Source organism: Neolamprologus brichardi, chromosome 3 (genome assembly GCF_056152115.1).
Source record: "Neolamprologus brichardi isolate AB-2024 chromosome 3, ASM5615211v1, whole genome shotgun sequence".
NCBI classification, from domain to species: domain Eukaryota; kingdom Metazoa; phylum Chordata; class Actinopteri; order Cichliformes; family Cichlidae; genus Neolamprologus; species Neolamprologus brichardi.
In genome coordinates, this window is record NC_142106.1 from 47,589,201 (window position 1) to 47,612,226 (window position 23,026).

The 23,026-nt window shown below is 41.2% G+C and overlaps 1 protein-coding gene across 2 annotated transcripts in view; it reads right to left on the reverse strand.

Moving 5' to 3' along the window:
• Positions 1-22,279, reverse strand: part of LOC148104380 (disintegrin and metalloproteinase domain-containing protein 33-like) — a 90,779-nt gene extending 68,500 nt beyond the window's left edge. For both annotated transcript variants that reach the window (XM_087837763.1, XM_087837764.1), the window contains exons 1-2: positions 22,096-22,279; positions 13,393-13,472 (exon numbers count right to left, since the gene is read on the reverse strand). In XM_087837763.1, the coding sequence (XP_087693889.1) occupies positions 13,393-13,472; positions 22,096-22,222 (207 nt within the window). In that variant the 5' untranslated portion in view covers positions 22,223-22,279. The remainder of the gene's footprint in view (positions 1-13,392; positions 13,473-22,095) is intronic.
• Between the last annotated feature and the right edge of the window lie 747 nt (positions 22,280-23,026).

Here is a 23,026-nt window from a genome sequence, read left to right on the forward strand (position 1 = left end):
ATGACCAAGATACAGCCAGAGGTTGGTCATAACATAGACTTCTCTTCTTCAGCTGCCCAAAAAAAGGCTCTTGATAAAACATAAACAGACCATCTGTATTGAAAGGTAAAAGGAGCCGTCCTCAAAAAGGAAAAATCCCACCTTCTACTGTGGAGGAGTTGTCACTGCTATTGGATACTTTGCTGGAACACAGTAAAGCTGTGGGTCGTGGGAATGACCCATAATGTTTTATCTAGGGGTCTAGATTTATGCCTGAAGTGCACTGCCATGTAAATAATTTGCATTTACCGAATATGTAGTGACTGAGTACCACTGTTCAAAAGTGGAATAAAGAAACAAACTAATTTTTGCCTCTTTTTTTTTTAATTAAAACCACTTTATAGAACATCACATCAGTTACAGTGTAGAATCCAGTCATTTATAGTTTACAAATGACAAAATGTTTACACAAAATCATGACAGTGTTTACATGATGTCACCCACTACTAGCACTTTATTTACTGTATCTTTTGAAAAAAAATAAATACCGCTATTTATACAGCAAAAGACTTAAGAATATTTAACATGAGCAAGTTTAATTTTTCCCTGGTTTTACTACCACACTGTTCACCAAAACGCAGCAAACCTTCACCATCTTATACAGAAGAGTCACCTCTTCACCCTCACATGGAAGAAGTAATCTAATTGGCATGGTGGTATGTTTGAAGCAGGTCCCTTGTGTAGCGCTGGAACCCAGTCACGATGTGTTTCATCCATTTCATAGGCTGGTTTGCCTGCAATAATGCCAAATAATTAGCAACTCTATAAATAGAAGGTAGTTCTGCAAAATCACTCAGTTGGATGTTTCTTCTAATTTGCTGTGACCTCAGAGTGCATCGAAAATAAAACTAATAGGCTATAAAGAGTGATATGAACATATTTAGAACTTACCAGAATGAAAATGTCTGGAGCACCAACAGATATTTGGAGATAGAAGAGAACTGGATATCAGCTCGTCTCACAGCTGCTATCCAGACTAGACGCCTTCGTTTGGTAACATCCGATACACGAGCTGCCTCGTGTTGCTTCCAGGTTGGGAAAAAGTGAAAAGATAAACCATTTTCAAGCTTATTCTCTTGCCGGTCGTGCGATCGAACTGTGCAGCCGACCACACAGCAAATACGAACCATGGCTGTTGTGTGTGCCTTCGCTCTTTTTTCGCTTGCGCTTTGGACCCAGAAAATGGCGCATCAGGCCAAAATCTTTTCCACGCCCACCCCCGTGACATCACGCTCCAAAGCCCTAAATATACTTAGATAGGTTAATTGATTAATCCAAATTGCCCACAGGTGTGAATGTGGGAGTAAATGTGAGCGCGAATGGTTGTCAGCCTCTGTGTGTTAGCCCTGCGACAGAGTGGCGACCTGTCCAGGGTGTACCCCGCCTCTTGCCCTATGACAGCTGGGATAGGCTGCAGCGCCCCCTCTGACCCTGAAAAGGATAAGCGGAAGCGAATGGATGGATGGATAAAATTCCAACTATAGTGGGGGAGGGGAATCTGAACACCTCACTCAGGAGTAAACTAGACCCTGTGTCACTATATTCTCTTGCTAAACAACTTCAATTGGAAGATGCTCAAACATTAATAAGGGGGATTTCCAAGGACGATGGGTTCACACCAGGGACGTATGACTGATGAGAAAGAGTTTGGTAGGCTTTTGTGTGGCTACTAAAAACATGCAGTGGAAGACATTTAACTGGAAATGTGTCATTAGGTATTTTATCACTCCACATGTGAAGAGTAAACTGCTTCAAATGCAACAGACCTGCTATGTCTTGGAATATGTCATTTACATAGATCTCACCTGTACCCACATCTTCTATGTTAGCATTGGCCACTCGTTAGTATGCTGGTTACGTGGGCCTGACTTATAATTTCATGGATAATTTTATTGTTCACTTGGGTTTCACCTTTGCATAATCATGAGCATTACAGTTTTTCCTAATTGTTTACACACATTTTCCGAAAGCATATTGTCAGAATTCAACACACAAATCAAAAAACACACACACAATGGGCAAAACCCTTCAATTCTCCTGCAAAATAAAGTCATCATATTGACTTACTGTAAGCCTTTTTATGTTCAGTGTAACACTTACTACAGACAATACATAGGCCTACATGAGTGCATTGTAAAAGATTACAGAATGTTTGTATACAAAACTCACAAACACATGGTACCAAATATATTTTTACTGTATTCTCCCACAAAAACAATGTACAGTGTTCATCCCAACCAAAACAAAGTTGCGCATACCATCAGTGTTGGCCAAGTTACTTTGAAAAAGTAATTAATTATAGTTACTAGTTACTTCTTCAAAAAAGTAACTGAGTTACAATATTCTAAAAGTAATTAATTACTATTGCGTTACTTTAACCCTCTGGGGTCCAGGGTATAATTGGCCATTTTTTGCTACTTTTGATTCTCCCTCCACATTTCACCTTTAAAAACTATTTACTTTGCCTTGTTTGGTATCATCCTTTTCAGCACAACCTCACGTGTCTGAATTTACAGTCATGTTTTCATTTTGATATACTGTATTAACGCAATTGATCTAAAATCAGACAGAAAACATACAATCAGAGTAGAAAAGGTTATATTTTTTACTGTAACAACCACAAACATGTTTAATGAATCATATTTCATAACTTAAAATGCAAATATAAATTGTCAATTTTAAAATCCTATGCACAAGTTTTGCAAACAACAAAGTTATTTGCATCCATTTACCTTTTTACCTTGATTTTCTAAATAACCATTTCAAACTATTTACAGAACAATCAGCTGTTCTGCATTCAATAAGATGCCACACAAATTATTTGCGCCACTCCAAAAAATTAATTTCTGTCGACTATAAAAGATAATATCACAGCCTGATACCTGCAGGTCTGACAGCAGCAGGTGTATCACTCCTGTTTCTACTTGGAGACAGCAGTCGCCTCATTGTTCTGACACACAACACAAAACTATCCACAACACTACACACTAACTACACAAGACAACACATTAACTACACACTCAAACACGCTAAGCGTCACAAATCTCTCACATCGCAAAACTTGCTCTCCCTCTTTTTCTGCTCTCTCCCTCCCTCTCTCTCCCTCCGTCATTCCTAAAACTTCCGGTTTTGTTTTTTTGTTTTTTTTACTCATAAGCAGAGAGTGCTCGCTGTGCTGTCCTTAGACAGTAAACGTGTTAGTCCAATAATCACACAACTGGTATGTTAACTCCAACTTTAATGGTTGCCTTCTTTTGTTCCTCCACACAAGAAAAAACTGACACTCCAAAAACTCCTACTTCCCCTTCCCGCCTGCGCGTAGCCATGCCCCCCTTCACTGGACACTTGCGCAGTGGGACAGATACATCTTAACAAACGTGACGAAACTATTGAGGAAAAAAAGCCACGTATATATTGAACACAGCTTCAACCGTCTGTTTGTTGAAAAATAGTAACGGACCGTATTTTCTTGTTAGTAACTGTAACGGCGTTGTAACGATAGGAATAGTAATTAGTTAGATTACTCGTTACTGAAAAAAGTAACGGCGTTACTTGTATCACTGCATACCTTGGTCTACATATACAAACAACAGAGGAACCTACTGCATAAAGTTACAGTCAAAAAAAACAACTTTGCTGCATCCTCTCTTCTGTTTCAGTCTGCCAGAGCACCTCATCCACATCACAATCAACATGCTTGTGATGCAATATGCTCCCCACCCCAGTTACCTATAGCTGCACAAAGGGTACAATTGCCAGTACGTTGGTCAGGGATTTGGCCAGGGACATTGACCAGTTATGTTCCTGCCTCTCCACCTCCTTTTTGCCAGATTGAACCCTACTTCATCTATGGAAAATATATTCATGGGGCTTTTCTATGTAATCCAGTTCAAACACTCTCTATAAAAAATAAGTGTGTACTGTAAGTGATGCAGAAAGACAGACTTATGAAATACTGTATTTACAGTATATGCACTCCACTGCAAGAGTACCATCTGTAACAATCTAGAATACAAACAGTAGGCCTATGGGCATAGAATTGTACTCAAAGAGTCGCTGCTGAAAGTATGTGTAGGTTACACTTGCACATACTGATATTGTAGATATCATATATATATATATATATATATATATATATATATATATATATATATATATATATATATTTATATTAGGGGTGCAACGATACACAAAATTCACGGTTCGGTTCGGTTCGATACTTTGGTGTCACGGTTCGATATTTTTTCGATACACAAAAAAATGTTCATGCCTTTTTATTAATTTGTCATTTATTAAATTTTCACGGCACATTCTGCACCACCTCTCTGTGCGTTCATCATTTGTTTGAAGCCAGCTCACCTCCTGCAACCACTTTTCCAAGAATACGCGCTTCTTTTGTGGTTCGGACTCCTGACATTTCTTTGGAGGTGGAGGAACACCAAAGTAATTGCTTAAAGGAGCTTCTTTGATATCTTTAAAAGTTCTAAACAAATGTCTGTCCTCCTCCTGAAAATCTTATGTATGCAAACACGCGTTGCAACTTCTTATCTTGTGCGCGTTTTTTATTTTGACAGCGAATGCGCACCTGCGGACCACTTATGTGTAGACCTGGTTATTTAGCTCGTCATATTGCAGCCACAGAAATTCTTTTGTCCATGAAACCATAAAGCTGCACTTTCTTTTTGCCTTATAGTCTGATTTGTCATAACTTTTCCGTTTTGTGGTAAGCTTTTCTTTGGCTGTCACTTCTTCACCCTGACCTGTCTTATTTGGCTCAGCAGAACTAAAATATATATCCTGCTGCTTTTACACACGCACTCACATAACACTCAGCGATTCTCTGCGATCAACCTCTCACATGTTTAAGCTTGCTGCGGGAGATTTCACTTGTCATGTTTGCATAGTAAGCTAACGATTGATAAGACGATGTCAGAGGAATTGGTGCGCAAATTATCATCACTCACCAATCAGTGCTGTTGCTCTCTATACACAGTTCGCGCGATTGCAAAGTGAAAGCAAAAAACAAGCGCAAATTCAAACGCGATTTCAATATGTCACATATTGACAGTGGCTCACCGATGCCAATGACATAATTACCCAGCTACATTTCCGAAAGAATGCAAAAGCATTGACATATATTTTTCCTTCCTACGATAGGCCGACGAGCAGGGCAGCCCGACTGGAAAAATCGCTAGCCCCGGGACGTCGGGCTAGCGATTTTGCGAGCCCTGTATCTGATTGAGGAATCACTCATCTTTGGAAAAGAGAGTTTATTACAGAGAAATGTCTCTTTCCAAAATAAAAGCTATACTATACGCTTCTTCTGGGCTATATTCTCAGCAGCATATTAAACATATCAGGTCCCCATAAGGAGAATCATGTGCTAACGGCTGTCTAAATGACTCGGGTAAAGTTTGTATGCGTGCTTGTTGTTTTTGTCTGCTTCCACTTGTCTTTGCACTAGGATGCTATCAGGTAAATGTGCAGTCATATTCGTTGTGTTCCCACTAGTGCTGTCAGCCTTAATCTGAAATGAGGTTAACGCCACAACACGGCAAATCTCTGTTAACGAGCTACCGCGGATTGCCCCGTGTGTGGGGCTGCACAGCGTCAACACATAAACGAGCTAACTGCGCTAACACACTAGTTCCCACTCATGTAATTGAGCATTGCGTGGCACATCTGACATACTGTTTTACTTTAGTCCAAGATGCGCTTACCTTCAGGGTCATACGCCACATGAAGACCAAAATAGTTCCAGACGCCAGATCTGAATGAGGGTGGGGGAGGTTCAATTTGCCATGTTGCAACGAGCTTACCTTCTGTCTAGCTAGCTTGCCCTGTGCTCAGTGAATCTGTGTTCGACTACTGCGCCTAGGCTGCACTGTCGAGCGCAGAGCCACTGAGCGCTCAACACAGACAGCACCGTCAGAAGGAAAGTTGATCAAATAAATTAAAAATCTTGTATTGTTCGATACATATGCGTACCGAACCGAAAGCACTGTATCGAACGGTTCAATATCGATACGAGTATCGTTGCACCCCTAATATATATATATATATATATATATATATATATATAAAAAACGAGATTGATATTACCAAGATAGATAGAAAGGTAGATAAATATGAGAAAGTAGCAGCTTAAGGCTGCAGCCGTATTGATGGAGTGATTATTCTTCTTCTTCGATACCCAACATCCACAATGACAGCGAAACAACTAGTAGCTCAGTGTTCCAACATTCGAAAGAAGGGACTGCTCTCACAGCTAGAGATTGACGAGGTACAACATAAATGCTACGGCAAGGAGGAGTCAGGACGCCAGGTCAGGGGGGAGATATCATCACCCCCACCCGAGATTGGGTACATAGCCCCAAGTGCGACAGGAGAAGGATCGTTGAGTGCGAGAGGAACTGACCTGAAAGATGGGATCATGGCCAAGCTTGAAACCTGGACCCCCCGTAGCTGGTTACCAAGATTACGTGAAGTACCCTCAGAAGGTCTGCTAGATGATGTTAATGCAGCACTACGGACGATACCTACAGCCACGATTACCGACACTAACAAGCTGATCTACAATACGGCAGCAGTGATCAGTGAGATGCTTGGCTACAAGTTGAACAGCCACAAGGGGCAGTACCCTCCATGGAGAAGGAGGCTAGAGGGCAAGATCAAAGTAGCACGGAGGGAGGTTAGCCAACTAATGGAGTTGCAGAAAGGTGCGACAAAGAAGGTGCATAAGAAATACAGCAAGCTGTCCATACCTGAGGCCTTGGAAACTGCCAAGCAAAGACTCACAGCCTTGGCCAGCCACTTGAAGAGGTACACCAGAGAGATAGAAGGCAGGAGAATAAACCAGCTGTTCTCCACAGAACCAGCAAAGGTGTACTCTCAGTGGCAAGGGAACAATAATAAGAGAACAGCACCACCAAGGCTGGAGACGGAGCAATACTGGAAGAGCATATGGGAGAAGGACGCAACCCATAACGGCAATGCTCAGTGGCTAGTGGATCTGAGGGCAGACCATAGCGACCTCCCTGAACAGGGTCCAGTAACCATCACAGTGGCAGATATCCAAGAAAGGGTCTCCAGTATGAAGAGTTGGACAGCACCAGGGCCCGACATGGTTCACGCCTACTGGCTGAAGAAGCTGACTGCACTCCACGAGCGTCTGGCAGCACAAATGAACCAGCTGCTAGTTAATGAGGGACACCCAGAATGGCTAACCGAAGGTCGGACGGTCCTGATCCCCAAGGACCCCAAGAAGGGACCAGTCCCCTCCAACTACCGACCAATAACCTGCCTCAGTACTACATGGAAGCTCCTGTCAGGCATCATATCGGCTAAGATGAACAGGCACATGGGTCAATACATGAGCGGGACACAGAAAGGAATTGGCAAGAATACCAGAGGTGCAAAACACCAGCTACTGGTAGACAGAACAGTCAGCCGAGACTGCAAGACCAGACTAACCAACCTGTGCACTGCCTGGATTGATTACAAGAAGGCCTATGACTCAATGCCCCACAGCTGGATACTGGAATGCCTAGAATTGTACAAGATCAATGGGACCCTAAGAGCCTTCATCAGGAACTCAATGGGGATGTGGCGTACAACACTAGAGGCCAACTCCAAGCCCATAGCACAAGTCACCATCAAGTGCGGGATCTACCAGGGAGATGCTCTGTCCCCACTGCTGTTCTGCATAGGCCTGAACCCCCTCAGCGAGATCATTAACAAGACTGGCTACGGATACGGACTACGGAACGGAGCAGTTGTCAGCCACCTCCTGTACATGGATGACATCAAGCTGTATGCCAAGAGTGAACGAGACATCGATTCACTGATCCACACTACCAGGCTATACAGCAATGACATTGGAATGTCGTTCGGGCTGGAGAAGTGTAGTCGGATGGTAACAAAGAGAGGGAAGGTAGTCAGAACTGAGGGGATTGAACTACCAGAAGGCAACATTGCAGACATAGAGGACAGTTACAAGTACCTGGGGATCCCACAGGCGAATGGGAACCATGAAGAGGCCGCTAGGAAAGCTGCAACCACCAAGTACCTGCAGAGTGTCAGGCAAGTCCTGAAGAGTCAGTTGAACGGTAAGAACAAGATCCGGGCCATCAACACATACACCCTGCCCGTGATCAGGTACCCTGCTGGGGTAATAGGCTGGCCAAAGGAGGAGATAGAAGCCACTGACATAAAGACAAGAAAGCTCCTTACCATGCATGGAGGGTTTCACCCCAAGTCCAGCACCCTGAGGCTGTACGCTAAGCGGAAGGAAGGGGGCCGGGGACTGGTGAGTGTCAGCACCACAGTCCAGGATGAGACAACGAACATCCAAGAATACATCACGAAGATGGCCCCAACTGACAGCGTGCTCAGTGAATACCTCAGGCAGCAGAAACCCAAGAAAGAGAAGGGAGACGAGGAACCATCATGGAAGGACAGGCCCCTGCACAGTATGTACCACCGGCAGATAGAGGAGGTGGCTGATATCCTGAAATCCTACCAGTGGCTGGACAAAGCTGGACTGAAAGATAGCACAGAGGCACTAATCGTGGCAGCACAAGAACAAGCTCTGAGTACAAGATCCATAGAGGCTGGGGTCTATCACACCAGGCAAGACCCCAGGTGCAGGCTGTGTAAAGATGCCCCAGAGACAATCCAGCACATAACAGCAGGGTGCAAGATGCTAGCAGGCAAGGCATACATGGAACGCCATAACCAAGTGGCCGGCATAGTGTACAGGAACATCTGTGCCGAGTATAACCTGGAAGTCCCGAGGTCAAAATGGGAAATGCCCCCAAGAGTGGTGGAGAATGACCGAGCTAAGATCCTGTAGGACTTCCAGATACAGACGGACAAAATGGTGGTGGCTAACCAACCGGACATAGTGGTAGTAGACAAACAGAAGAAGACGGCCGTAGTGATCGATGTAGCGGTTCCGAATGACAGCAATATCAGGAAGAAGGAACACGAGAAGCTGGAGAAATACCAAGGGCTCAGAGAAGAGCTCGAGAGGATGTGGAGGGTGAAGGTATCGGTGGTCCCCGTGGTAATCGGAGCACTAGGTGCAGTGACTCCCAAGCTAGGCGAGTGGCTCCAGCAGATCCCGGGAATAACATTGGAGATCTCTGTCAGGAAGAGCGCAGTCCTGGGAACAGCTAAGATACTGCGCAGGACCCTAAAGCTCCCAGGCCTCTGGTAGAGGACCCGAGCTTGAAGGATAAACCGCCCGCAGGGGCGTGCTGGGTGTTTTTTTTTTTTTTATATATAGTAGGCCAAACAGAGATTGAGTACAGCAAGTCACTGAACACCGTTTCCAAACTACAAATTTCATGCAAACAAGATGAGCAGATGAGTTTAAAACTTTAGTGGCTTCATTCTTCCACCTGAATGTGTATCTTTTAGTATGTTTGTGTCCATCTGAAACAGTAAAGGTTGTGGAGGTTGAAACAATGTGTCGGCTGGCAATGAAGGCAGTAAAAACTTTCAAGTGAATAAAGAATCCACAGAGGAAAGCATCCCATCATGATAACAGATGTCCTTAATGACAGAGGTGGTTTAAAAAAACAAAACAAAAAACACTGCTGCCACTAACATCCATGGCCATGCTTAAATATTCAAAGTCAAAAATCAGGTACAAGTACAGGTACCAAGCAATTGTGCAGTCATTATGTACATATATTTGGACATAAGTATAGATAATGTTTTTGAACTTTTTGTTTCATCTTCATACATTGGATCCCACCTGCGGTGGAGTCCAGCCACAGACATACTTACCAAGTACAACTACAAACTGATCTATGATTAGCAATATGAGGCTGGACTAAGACATGGACTTTCATTCTACAGTAGTTACCAGCCACATAAACTGGCCTAATAATAAACAGTTAAATGACTGGCCATGGACAACAAACCAATTATTATACCACTTCTTTAGCCTCATTTTAAACTGCCATGGAGCTTAGTGACAGCAAATAAAAGGTAAGTGAAAGGTTAATGAGACATTTTCCCTTCAATTTAAATTTATTAATATGGTGTCAAATCACAACAACAGTTGTCTCATATAGGGCAGGGTGTACAGTTTCGATTTGGCATTGGTGGGGACGAATGATTCAGGTTTTTTTTTTCCTTTTTGTCTTTGCTTCTTGATAACAAAAGGAGAAATGTACTTGCCTACATATGCTATTCTACATGCTTTTAAACCATTTAAAATTACAATTGAAAGTTTTATATGTGAGTTATATAATGCTAAATTACAATTAAACAAATGACTAAGTATTTTAGACTTTAGTTTACTTCAGCCATATTCAATATAAATCAGGTATCATACAAAAATAAAAATAACTTCAAATTCAGCAGGGCTGGACTGGGACAAAATATCGGCATTTTGACTAGTGACCGGCCCACCATGGTATTATAGGAAAAGTCATAAATCCTTTAAAGCCTTTATGATTAGCTTAAACCTACACCACCTTCCCTATTCTGGTATTCTAAACAGTAACACCTCATTTATAATTACATATACCTAAAACTAAAAGGGTTGCCAACTACCAGCAAAAAAAGAAAAGAAAAAAAAGTAGGAATCACTCCCCCACCCTCTGCCTCAAGATGCTTAACTAACAAAACCGATTTAAATTTAATGCACGTATAAAACAAATTCACATAAATCTATTATTTTTCTCCAGTAATTAAATAGATTCAACATCTTTCTTCAACAGAATTGCAGACTGCACAGATGGTACCTTAACAAAGTAAAGAATACTATAACTTACTAGGGTATATACTAACTAGACTTAATATTTACTGAATACAATAATGGATTTCTATACATTTTACATCAGATGAAAACATTGGTTGAAAGATTCAGATAATTATTTGTTAAAAGCGAGACATTTTAAATGAGAATAAGAAAGAAAAGTATTTCTTTGTGCCCCCCTTTCCCTGTTAATGGCCTTCCTGGCCCCCTGGCAAAACTTTGCTAGACCCGCCCCTGCACAGTTACCAGCTGTCAGCTACTTAGAAAAGGATCCTGGTGTTATTTGTCTCTCAGAAACAGTTCATAACTTCCCTTCAACTCATCCATGTCACCTAAAAGTTGAACCTGTTTCTCCATCACCTGTTCAGCTCTGATTATTCAGTAAGGACGTCTCCTGGTTTCATCTTCATGTTTCCCTCTCACCACATATCCAAACCAACATCATGACCAGCAGCTTTACAGCTGTGGCTCCAGCAAACATCAGCTGATACTAGAAATTAATATTAAATAAATGCTAACAACAGCTGATCAAGCTTACACATGCTGCTGTTGTTTAATGCGGCCTCCGCTGGTTTCCTCTTTCTGGCGCAGAGAGAAAAGCCGATCAGCTGATCACTGATCAGTTTCATGATTGAATTAGCAACTTTCTAGCTGAAGTAGTACGGGACAAATCGCGTTCCTTTTCACCTTAACTTTAAAGTTTGACCTCCTCGGCTGTAATTGGTCCAGCCCAGAGTCGATCATGACCAACTGGCCAATCCACCACCATTCATTTATATCATTAAAAAAAGAAAAGGAAGAAAACCCCATTGGCCGATAAAAACAAAAAAATCACGAGCGCCCCACTGGGCAAATGCCCGGTATGCCCGATGGCCAGTCCAGCCCTGAAATACAGTCATGACAATAAACAAATATGAGTTCAAGGACTTAACAACATTACTTCAGTTACATTACACCAACATCTCTGATACATTAGCACTAAGGGAACACTGAATGACCTGGTGGTTTATGTCCATCCAAGATTACCACAAAATAAAAGATCTCTCAGCAAAATAATGCAACATTTTAGCCACACTATTGCCCCGATCAAATCAATGAGTTGGGATTTTTTATTCTAAGCATGAGCTACTGTTACAGCAACAGACATTTATACTACTGGTGTCCCCACACAACAACTCAATGTCCACTATGTGAAGCAGCCAAACACATGCCTGCTCCTCTCGTTAACTGAGATAAACTGCTGGCATATTGGTTTTACATCTATACTGTCCAGTTTCTCCTGGTGGACATACAGCAGCATTGTTTAATCTCATTTGAGTCATTGTTGACTTTAGCCATGTTTTTAATCTTCTGAGAGCACTGAAGCTTCTTTCAGCCTCAACTGAGGATACTGGGATGACTAAAAGCAGCCTGACAATTGTCATGATAATAAATACTAGTTAATCTATAGCACCAAATCATCAGTCAGTCACCTGTGACCTCGCCTCTTCACCTCTGTCCGAGCTACAACATGGCAGAGCTGCCTCTGTCACCTGATAAATAACAGTGAGACATTCCAAATACATGCAGTCACACATGTGCTTCAGATACAGTCATGAACCAACAAGTCATCATCCAATTTCACCTGTGATCTTGTGTCACCATTGCTCTCTGAGCTTTGTGTCTGAGCTCTTCTGTCAGCTGACAAATAGGACATACATGACAATAAGAATAAAATGTGTAGCTGCTTCAGTGTGTCTGTCAATTTGTGCAGATCTTGACTCATCTGTAATGTTTGTAGGGTGAGTGCATTTTTAAAACAAGTTGTGCAAACTGCACTACAAGGTGGAATATTTGCAAAATCGTGACTACCTCATGATATTTTGTCTCAAAAATTAACCCTATGAATATGTCAGTGCCATTAGGATGAAATTATTGTGTCACCAACATTTTAACGTTAGACATATAATTTTAACAGCCTCTGTAAAATAATATCCTGGCTCGCTCGAGGCTGCCGTTTTCTCCGACAGCTTCAATCAAAATGAGAAATGCTGCTCTGAGACTGAGAGAACTAATAGTGCTGCATCTTGTGCAGTTAGTTTCCAAAACACGTTATTCATGGTTACATACAATTTTAGACTGATTTGGGCCAAAGCCTAGCATAGCCTGTAAGTTATTGTGACGGACACATTTTATGAGTGAACTTGAGTTTAAGTGACTTACAGGTTTCTTTGAAAATACTTTCTTACATCCAGGTTCTTCCTCTTTGCTGCCGTCCTCCTCTCCTCCTCGGAGCGCAGGCTTGCCGCTGCTAAAACTAAACAGAGCTCCCTGAAAGGCACAGCCAATCACATTGGCCATATTTGTCACATGACGTAGGACTCCAGTAGAGAACTAATTTAACTCTTTCTGCTCCGCTGTGTGAATGAGACGCTGACAGATCGGGGTTTTTCTTTTTACTCGAAGAGATCAAAATATTGGTGGGAACACGTCCCTTCCGTCCATGCCAAATCTACGCCCTTGGTGTACGGTAAAAAAAAAAAAATATATATATATATATATATATATATATATATATATATATATAACACACATCTGACCTTTGTGGCAGGTTCTGTATGCCTCTTCGTTTGACTTGGAGAAATCCATTCCACCATCACTGTCCTTCCCTGGTGCAGTCCTTGGAGACACAAAAGAATTAGGGAGATTAATATAATGTGGGATTGCTTACATAGACTGGGTCAGCTTGCTACAGTGTAGCATCACTACGTCTCTGAGAAAAAAAATAGCAGTCAGACTGCATAAAAGATATCATTCCTTTCTAATTTAGGAAGGTTGAATAAGACATAAACCTCAGTATTTTGTTTTATTGTTTGCAGGCAGTTGACTGATAATGCAAGTGACGTTTATTTACAAGTAATAGGGTGATGGAAAAGGCAGTGAGGAATGACAAATGACTAAAGAAACCTAAACTGAGAAAACTAAATAATAGTGATGGTCCGCTTGAAGCTGACGCTCTGGTGCGTGTGTCAAAAAAATCAACACACTGCTTCAGAAGCACTGTGTCAAAGCTTGATTCGTTTAGCCAGAGTCACGTGATCAGTGACGTCCGAAGCTTCATTTAGAACCTAACTGCTTCGGTATCTGATGCAATGGTTTATAAGGAAGCGAATCATTCACGGGATTTGTGGAGTGTTTTGATGATGACAGACATTGCTTTTGTTTTGTGCGTGTTTATTTTATCTGACAATGGGAAAAATTTAAAATGTCAAAAATCTGCTTTTCATAATATAAATATCATTGAATAACTTTAGAAAGACTTCTATTTGACTCTTTACATTTAATGTTATAAAAAGATATATTTTATGTTTTAAATAATCTTAAACTGTTAGTCTGCAAAATGTGCAGCAATTTAATTTATTCTCTTTAGCTGATAGTTTGTGGGGCCCAGTTAGACTGTATAACTGCATCTCTTCCAGTTTCTGTGCACTCCAGCCTCTTCTGTTCCATGTGAAGGATTTTTCTTAAGGCAGGAGAAATTATCTAAATATAAAAGGAACAGGTTCGGCCATCGCACAGTGGAAGAAATTTTCTTCTTAAATACAAATGGAAAAGGGTTACCTTAAATGCATCATGTTTTTAATTTGCAAGTTCATAAGCATTTTCCCTTTCCAGTTCACAGTCAATTCTACCCCCAGGTCAAAAATATGTATAGGGAAATTTCCCTAATGTAATATTATTTATAAAAATAACCATCTAGCGATTAACTGCATAAGTTTAATAAATGAGGCCATATCTCGTTTCAGATCAAACATTAAGTCAGCACCATCTTATGTTTGTACTGTTTGTCTAAAAGCTTATTTTCCTAATCAGGTGAATTTCTGCAAAAGAGAAAATTACTCAAAACACCAAACTGTAGCTCAGCAGTGTCTAACTGGTAAATTTGTTCATGTGTGTGATGAAGCATGTAATGATCAGTGCAGCTTTCCTGTTGAGAGAAAGAAAGAGCATATCTGTCACACATGTCACAGTTCCCTCAAAAGTGGACGCATGCCAAGGCTTGCTGCTGTTAACAGTTTAGAACTGCAGGATATTCCAGCTAAACTGTGTGATCTCAACATTCTGGAGAGACACACACCCAAAAAACAGCCGAGAGAGCACAGACTTTACACCCGTGGGTCCACCTCCCCTGCAGCGGCACTGCAGACCACTCCCTGCCACACACATCAAACACGTAAAATATATATTTATGCACTTTTGCATTTACTTTTTGTTTTTTGTTATTTTTACATAGTGTTCTGAATGATTAACAATGGTCTACAGCCAATCTTGTGTATTGTTATACAAACTTTGGTTGTAAGATTCAGATAACTATTTAATAAAAGCTAAATATTTTATATGAGAGTAAGAAAGAAAAGTATATCTTTGTGTCTCCCTTTCCCTGTTAATGCCCTACCTGGCCCCCTGGCAAAAGCTTTGCTAGATCCGCCCCTGCACAGTTACCAGCTGTCAGCTACACAGAAAAAGGAGCTTGGTGTTATTTGTCTCTCAGAAACAGTTCATAACTTCCCTTCAACTCATTCATGTCACCTAAAAGGTAAACCTGTTTCTCCATCACCAGTTCAGCTCTGATGATTCAGTAAGGACATCTCATGGTTAGGACCAGCCCTTTTTTCAGCTGTGGCTCCAGCAAACATCAGCTGATACTAGAAATTAAAATCAAATGAATTCTAACAACAGCTAATCAAGCTTAAACATGCTACTGTTGTTTAGCCCAATAAACAAACAAGAGAGAAAAGCCGATCATTGATCAGTTTCATGATTGAAGTTTCAACAGGCGAGAGAATGCCTGGGGAGGCTGTCATAAAGTTCAACATCAGTAACTTAGCGCAAAAGTCAGCACAACGAAAATAAACTACACCTAAACTCAGTTTATATCTGACCCAAATAGAGTGCAGTTCATAACTTCTTACCTGAAATTCAGTTCACCTCACGCTCTGACCGGCAGCCGCCTGCTTCTCCTGCCTTCAGTTTCCCTTATCCACGATTGAGCTCCGCGTTAGCCACCACCGGTTGATCGGCGGCCGCCTCGTATGTCTCTTTCCCCGCATGCCCTTTCTGCCATACACCGGTGGATAGCTGCCCTCTGTTGTAGCTCCGCGTTAGCCACCACCAAACAACTCAGTTATTTTTTCCACATCGACCAGCATCCTCGGCCCATATAAACGAAAAATAAGTCCAGCGAGACACAGACTCTTGGCGAGCATTTGGGTGGTGAAACGAGTGTCAGCCGCCTCACTGTAAGCCAAGCCCGGGTGCTTTTTAGCGAAGATTATTATTATTATTATTAGTGTTTCTAGGTCACAAATCAAAAACTTTTAAGATATTTTCAGGCGAGAATGTAGGTATGTAAACTTCAAATATCTGCTCGTTTTATCAAGACATCCCATATTAACAAACAGTTCTCTTATGTGTTGCTGCTAGCCGGCTAGCTAGCTAGCTAGCGCGGCTGTAGCCGGTTAGCTAGCTAGCGCGGCTAGCGACCCTTCGCTAAAAAGCACCCAGCCTTCGCTTACAGTGAGGCGGCTCTAACTCCTTTCACTCCCCGATCGCTCACAAACAGTCTGTCTCGCTGGACTTATTTTTCGTTTATATGGGCCGATGATGCTGGTCGATGTGGAAAAAATAACTGAGTTGCTTGGTGGTGGCTAACGCGGAGCTACAACAGAGGGCAGCTAGCCACCGGTGTGTGACAGAAAGGACATGTGGGGAAAGAGACATACGAGGCGGCGAGGCGGCCGCCGATCAACCGGTGGTGGCAAACGCGGAGCTCAATCGTGGATAAGGGAAACCTGTCATGGTCCTGGGTCAGTGACCCAGTGCTTTAAGTTTATTATTATCATTTTCTAGTTTATTATTATGATGATTATTATTGTTTGAGCTCTCTTCGGTCTGCCTCTGAGTCTGCGTCTGTATCTCTGTCTGTCTATGGTGTCACCCCGTCTGTTTGTGAATCTGTCTGTTCAGTTCAGCGTCTTGTCTGGTTTCCTGTGTCCGAGTTTCCTGTTTTATTGTGAAGGTCTGTGTCTTATGTGAGTGTGCTCAGTTTACCTCTCCCCTGTCTCGTTAGCCTAATTTCTCCCAGCTGTGTCTCCCTCCTGTGGCCCATTCCCTGATTACTCCCCGTGTATTTAAGCCCTGTGTTGTGTGAGACAAATAACACCAGGATCCTTTTCTAAGTAGCTGACAGCTGGTAACTGTGCAGGGGCGGCTCTAGCAAAATTTTGCCAGGGGCCAGGTAGGCCATTAACAGGGAAAGGGGGCACAAAGAAATACTTTCTTATTCTCATTTAAAATGTCTGGCTGTTATTAAATAATTATCTGGATCTTACAACCCAAGTTTTTATCTGACATAAAATGTATAGAAATCATACATATACCAACAAGACTGTACATCACTGTCACAACAGCAGTTTTTTTCCTTCAAAGGCTTTATGGCTTTAATACCTGGTGGGCTGGTCTCTAGTCAAAATTCCCGGGCTGATTTTTTTTGTCCCAGTCCATTCCTGGGCACGACACGCAGTGAAGTAATCTGAGAAGGTGCATTAAAAAATAAATGGCCGCGCCAGCAGTGCACAAGCAAATCAGCTCGCATAGACACATTAGTTGTGCCTCTTCTTAATGATGGTATCTTAGCTAACAACCCCAACTACCAGATTCAACTTGTAATTGGCTAAAAATAACTTAGCCTACTGGTGAGAGGGAAGTTGTTAGCTTTCCACATTCTGACACTTCAAAAGCTTCAGGAGCTTTCCGCTCAGCACAGCATCAGCACCACGGAAATACACGGATACATCTGTAGACTCGAGACGGAATTCACAATGCGATTTTTTTGGGACTTTCAGGCGTTTGGACCAATGTTTTATTTTCTAATCAAACCAGAAATCTTTAATGAGCAGCTAGATTTGTCTTGCATTAAGTGGCTGAGTCAATGCCAGTTAATGCAACATCAAAGCAGCTGGAATCCACAGCTGTGCGTGTTCATGGAGCTTGCATTTCCACCTGCTGGACATCACTATCTGACAAGTTTAACTGTCTTCAGAACATTGCAGAGGCCTTATTGACAGTATTTGGCTCTACATATCTGTGTGAGCAGATTTTCTCTCACATGAGTGTCCTCAGGTAGCCGTCTGAATTCTGGACACTTGGAGTCCTGTGCAGCTGAGTGGGAGACCAGAGATCACATTAACATGTGTATCCCTGTATTAACAAACATGCCATATTGGCCCAGTTTATTTTACTTATCATTGTTGTGAGGAGACCATAAATAGCATTTGTATTTTCTGTTGTACAGTTCATTTGCTTTATGGAGTTCTTGTTATGGATAAAAAGTGTCTTTTTTTTTTGTTTCGAAATAGCTGATAACTATTCGCTGATAGCTGCCAACATCTGCGAACAAATATAATTCTATAAAGTGGTTCTATATAGTGTGTAACTGTTAATATAGAGCGTTATTAAATTTATTGCTAATGCAATCATATGGCACACTGGCTTCTGAGGAAATTTTAGATGGCACTCGTCATCAGAAAGGTTGCCTACCCCTGCAATAGACTGTGACTGGCTAAATCTGCAAAAGCAGCAATGCCATTTGACTCAGACATTCTTAAGTGTAGTTCAAGTAAAACAGCTAACAGATCATCTGCAGAGGAATGGCTTATTTGAAGAGTTTAAGTCAGGTTTCAGAGCCCATCACAGCACAGAAACAGTTTTAGTGAAGGTTGCAAATGATCTTCTTATGGCCTCTGAAAGAGAACTTATCTCTGTGCTTGTCCTGCTAGACGTCAGTTCAATACTGTTGACCATATTTTATTACTGTGATTAGAGCATGCTGTATGCATTAAAAGAACTGCACAGCAGTGATTGGAATCATTTCTAACAGATTGTAATTTGTTGATGTAAATTGAGAGTCCATCTTATGCACCAAGGTTAATTATGGATATTCACTGGGTTCTGCTAAGACTAATCCTGTTTACATTATGCATGCTTTCCCTAGGTCAGGGGTCAGCAACCTTTAAGACCCAAAGAGCAATTTGGACCCGGTTTCCATGCAAAAGAAAACACTGGGAGCCGCAAATACTTTTTGACATCTAAAATTAAGATAACACTTTATATATTGTTTTTTACCTTTATGCTTTGTGTGAACAACTAAGGTGTGTTGCTTATGAAATCCCCAGCATAAATGCACGGCGTTTCTGCGGGTACGCCGGCTTCCGCGAGTGTGACGCTTATTTTGAGCGATGAAAAAATAATAGAATATAATTTTATTTTTATATTTCACTAAGGGAGCATTCGGGGTCACCTGATCCAGCCCTAACTATATGCTTTAGCAAAAAGGAAAAGTTTGAAGCCTAATCTTAAAAGTAGAGATAGTGTCTGTCTCTTGAATCCAAACTGGAAGCCAATTACATAGAAGAGGGGCTTGAAAACTGAAGGCTCTGCCTCCCATTCTACTTTTAAATACTCTAGGAACAACAAGCAAGCCTGACAGAGTGAAGTGCTCTAATGGGGTGATATGGTATTATAAGGCCATTAAGATCAAATGGGGCCTGATTATTTAAGACCTTGTACGTGAGAAGCATGATTTTGAATTCAATTGTGAATTTAACAGGGAGCCGATGAAGGGAAGCCAATACAGGTGAAATCTGCTCTTTTTCTAGTCCCTGTCAGAACTCTTGCTGCAGCATTTTGGATTAACTGAAAGCTTTTCAGGGAGTTTTTAGGTAATCCTGATAATAATGAATTACAGTAGTCCAGCCTAGAAGTATTAATGCATGAACTAGCATGAACAGTCCTACATATTTGTTTTCATTGAAGGAGATTTCCTGGTCAAAAATGGCAGGACTTCTTTAAGCAGTCTTGTAGGAATGGGGTCTAAAAGACACGTTAATGGTTTGCAGGAAGTAATTACTGAAGGTAACAAACAGATCAATTGGAGAAAAAGACTCTAAATAAATATAAATGGTACTGAAAGTATTTGTAAATAATATTACATCTGTGAGATGATTATGATTTATGAGATTTTTTTCTCTAATGCTTAAAATTTTATTTGTGAAGAAGTCCATGAAGTCATTACTAGTTATAATGATAAAGGCTCAACAGAGCCTGGGCTACAGTGCTGAAGAGAAATCTAGGGTTGTTTCTATTTTCTTCAATCAGTGATGAATGTAAGATGTTCTAGCTTTACAATGTTCTAGCTTTCTTGTAAAGCAGCAAACAATTTCTCCAGGCTAAGTGATGATCTTCTAAATTTGTGTTACGTCATTTCCTCTCCAGCTTACGAGTTATCTGCTTTAGGCTACATGTTTGAGAATTATACCACGGAGTCAAGTACTTCTGATTTGAGGCCTTATTTTTCACAGGAGCTACAGTATCCAGAGTAATACGTAGTGAGGAGGCAAAGTTATTACAGGGCATTGAGAATGATAACAGTGGGTGAATTATATTCTTAAACTTAGTTACAGCACTTTCAGAAAGACGTCTACTGTGATGATACTGCTGTGTAATCAATTATTGTAAATGTAAATGTTATCAGGAAATGATCAGACAAGAGAAGGTTTTCAGGAAACACTGTTAAATCATCAAAGACCCCAGTCACCCAGCACATGGACTCTTCACCCTCCTGCCCTCTGGGAGGCGCTACAGGAGCCTCCAGACTAAGACCACCAAGTACCGGAACAGCTTCTTCCCCACAGCTGTCAGACTCCTGAACTCTGCCTCCTGACATCTGACCCACGTTAAACACATGGACTGAACATACACATACACACACACACACACACACAACGGACAACTGTATCCTCATACACACAATAATAACATGGTCTGAACCACCACTCTCAACCACTAGCACTTTATATAGCCTCTGTAGAAAATTATCCACATATCTCACTTATCTTAACTGCACTACTGTATAATTCTGTATAAATAATCATTTTGTAAAATACGATCATTTTTAATTCTACAACTGTTTATTACTTGCATAGTTCACATTTATGTATAGCTGTATATCTCATATTTCTGTATAGTTTTTCATATTTATATCCTGTTCATAGCATGTACATAGCTTGTACTCACTACAGCCTGTACATACTTATAGTTATAGCATATTCATAACATACCTTCATACGGTGTACATTATAACATACCATAATAGACCCATTTCTGTAATATACTTACATATCTATATTATTGCTAATTTGTAATATATCTATATCATGGCTAAAGCACTTCTGGATGGATGCAAACTGCATTTTGTTGCCTTGTACCTGTGACATGTGCAATGACAATAAAGTTCAATTCTATTCTATTCTAAATGTTCAGTTTCTATATCATATGTTAAAACAATATCTAGAGTGTGATTAAAGTGGTGGGTAGGTTCTTTTAAATCCCTTTCATTCTTGCTGTTACCCTTCTCTCACCAATCAACACTGGCACTCGTCTCCACCCACTCAACTCTGCCTGCACTTTCTTCTTCACCTCTCTGTTGTTTTAAATGGTTGACCCAGATATTTAAACATCTAACTTCATCATATCATCATCATCATTGATGATTTATTTACCAATAAATTAGCCGTTTCTTCTCTCATATCATCCTTAATCATACACAAATCCAGTGTGGGAGCCAGCCTTTTGGCTCTGGGCTGCATCAGTGTGCTTATCCTCCAGCGACTCTCTGAGCCTGCCTTTTATGGGCAGCGCACGAAGATGGACCGGCCTCATACTGAACTCACACATGTGAGTTCCCCTAAAGACATTACTGAGTTGTAACAAACTTAACACACTTGTAAAAGAGGTCATGGATAAATTCCCTCGCCGTGTTGGGGAGACGCAGACGATGCCACAGTTAGAACCTGGCCTGCTCACAATAACTCGTTAACACATCTGGCCTCTGATTTCCTAAACATGGCGAGTCTTTGGTAGATTTCAAGTAGAAGAGCCCCCTCCCCCATTAACATCACAGTAACATCACATCTAACAGATATCGCACTGCTGCTGCAGTCAGTGGCGTACTCTTGAGTACAGGACACCCAGCAAAGGTCTGCAGGTCATGTGCTGGCCGTTGATAACAACTTTGATAACAGCTTTTTTCACTGAAACGTCATCACACAGACCAAAAATACGGTCTTCTGTGTGTCAAAGTGACATATTTCTTGCTTAAACTAAAGCCTTCTCACAGAGGCAGGCGCTTTTGCGGGTCAACAGCAACCGTTAAGCACAAGAAGTTTCTTCGGCGGTACTCTTACCTCGCCCTCCGTGTCTGGGGGCTCCTTCCACTGCGCCATTCAGCACCAAGAAACAAAGAAGAGCGAGCACACGTCCATACTGTGCCGGGGATGTGTGGGTATTTTTCTGCCTGTGTTTACTGTACATTCCTGTGACCCTCGACACTGCCAGCGTTCTTCAACTGTGCCTCCCTCACCGATTCATCCGAGCGTCAAATACTCAGAAAAAGAAACCACTTCCTGTCCGAACCACCAAAGTAAAACCGAGCTCCAAACCAAACAGCCACGAATACAGGAAAGAATAAACTCATTAAAGCCTAGTAACAATCATTTTCACCATCCAATAAAATTTGCCCTAAGTTTCTTCAAGGTCAAAATAAAACAAAATAAACACAATCAAAAAACTTTTTTTTACTTCATAATACAAAACATTTAAACATATTTTACCAAATAATTACATTCATTCTAAACACGTACATACATAAAATATAATTTAATAAAAATAATTATAATCAAAATTATGTATTATGTATAATAAAATGGTTTTCAACAGGGGAAATAGCTTTCACCACAGTTAAGTTTTATTTGTATGGTGCCAAATCATAACATCGTGAAAGAATGTTACTCCAACTTAGTGGAGTTCGAATATCTGTTTCTTTCAGAAGATTCAGATCATGTGCCTGCCAGCTGCTTGTATGGATGGTAAGACAGAAAAAAATGTAATTTTTAAATTTAATTCTATCCATACCCCAGCTACAGCTGCATGCTGCTTTCATGTTCACTCTCTTTGACTTTGGAATTGTGGCAAGGATTGTGATTTAACCAGCAGGAGGTGAGTCCTGAATATGTCAAGATTTCTTAACCTCATCTGGAAAAATGTGTTTTCTGCAACACCGTCACTCCAGTGTATTTTTGTCCTGCCGGGGAGAGAGTGGACACTGAGATGTAACAC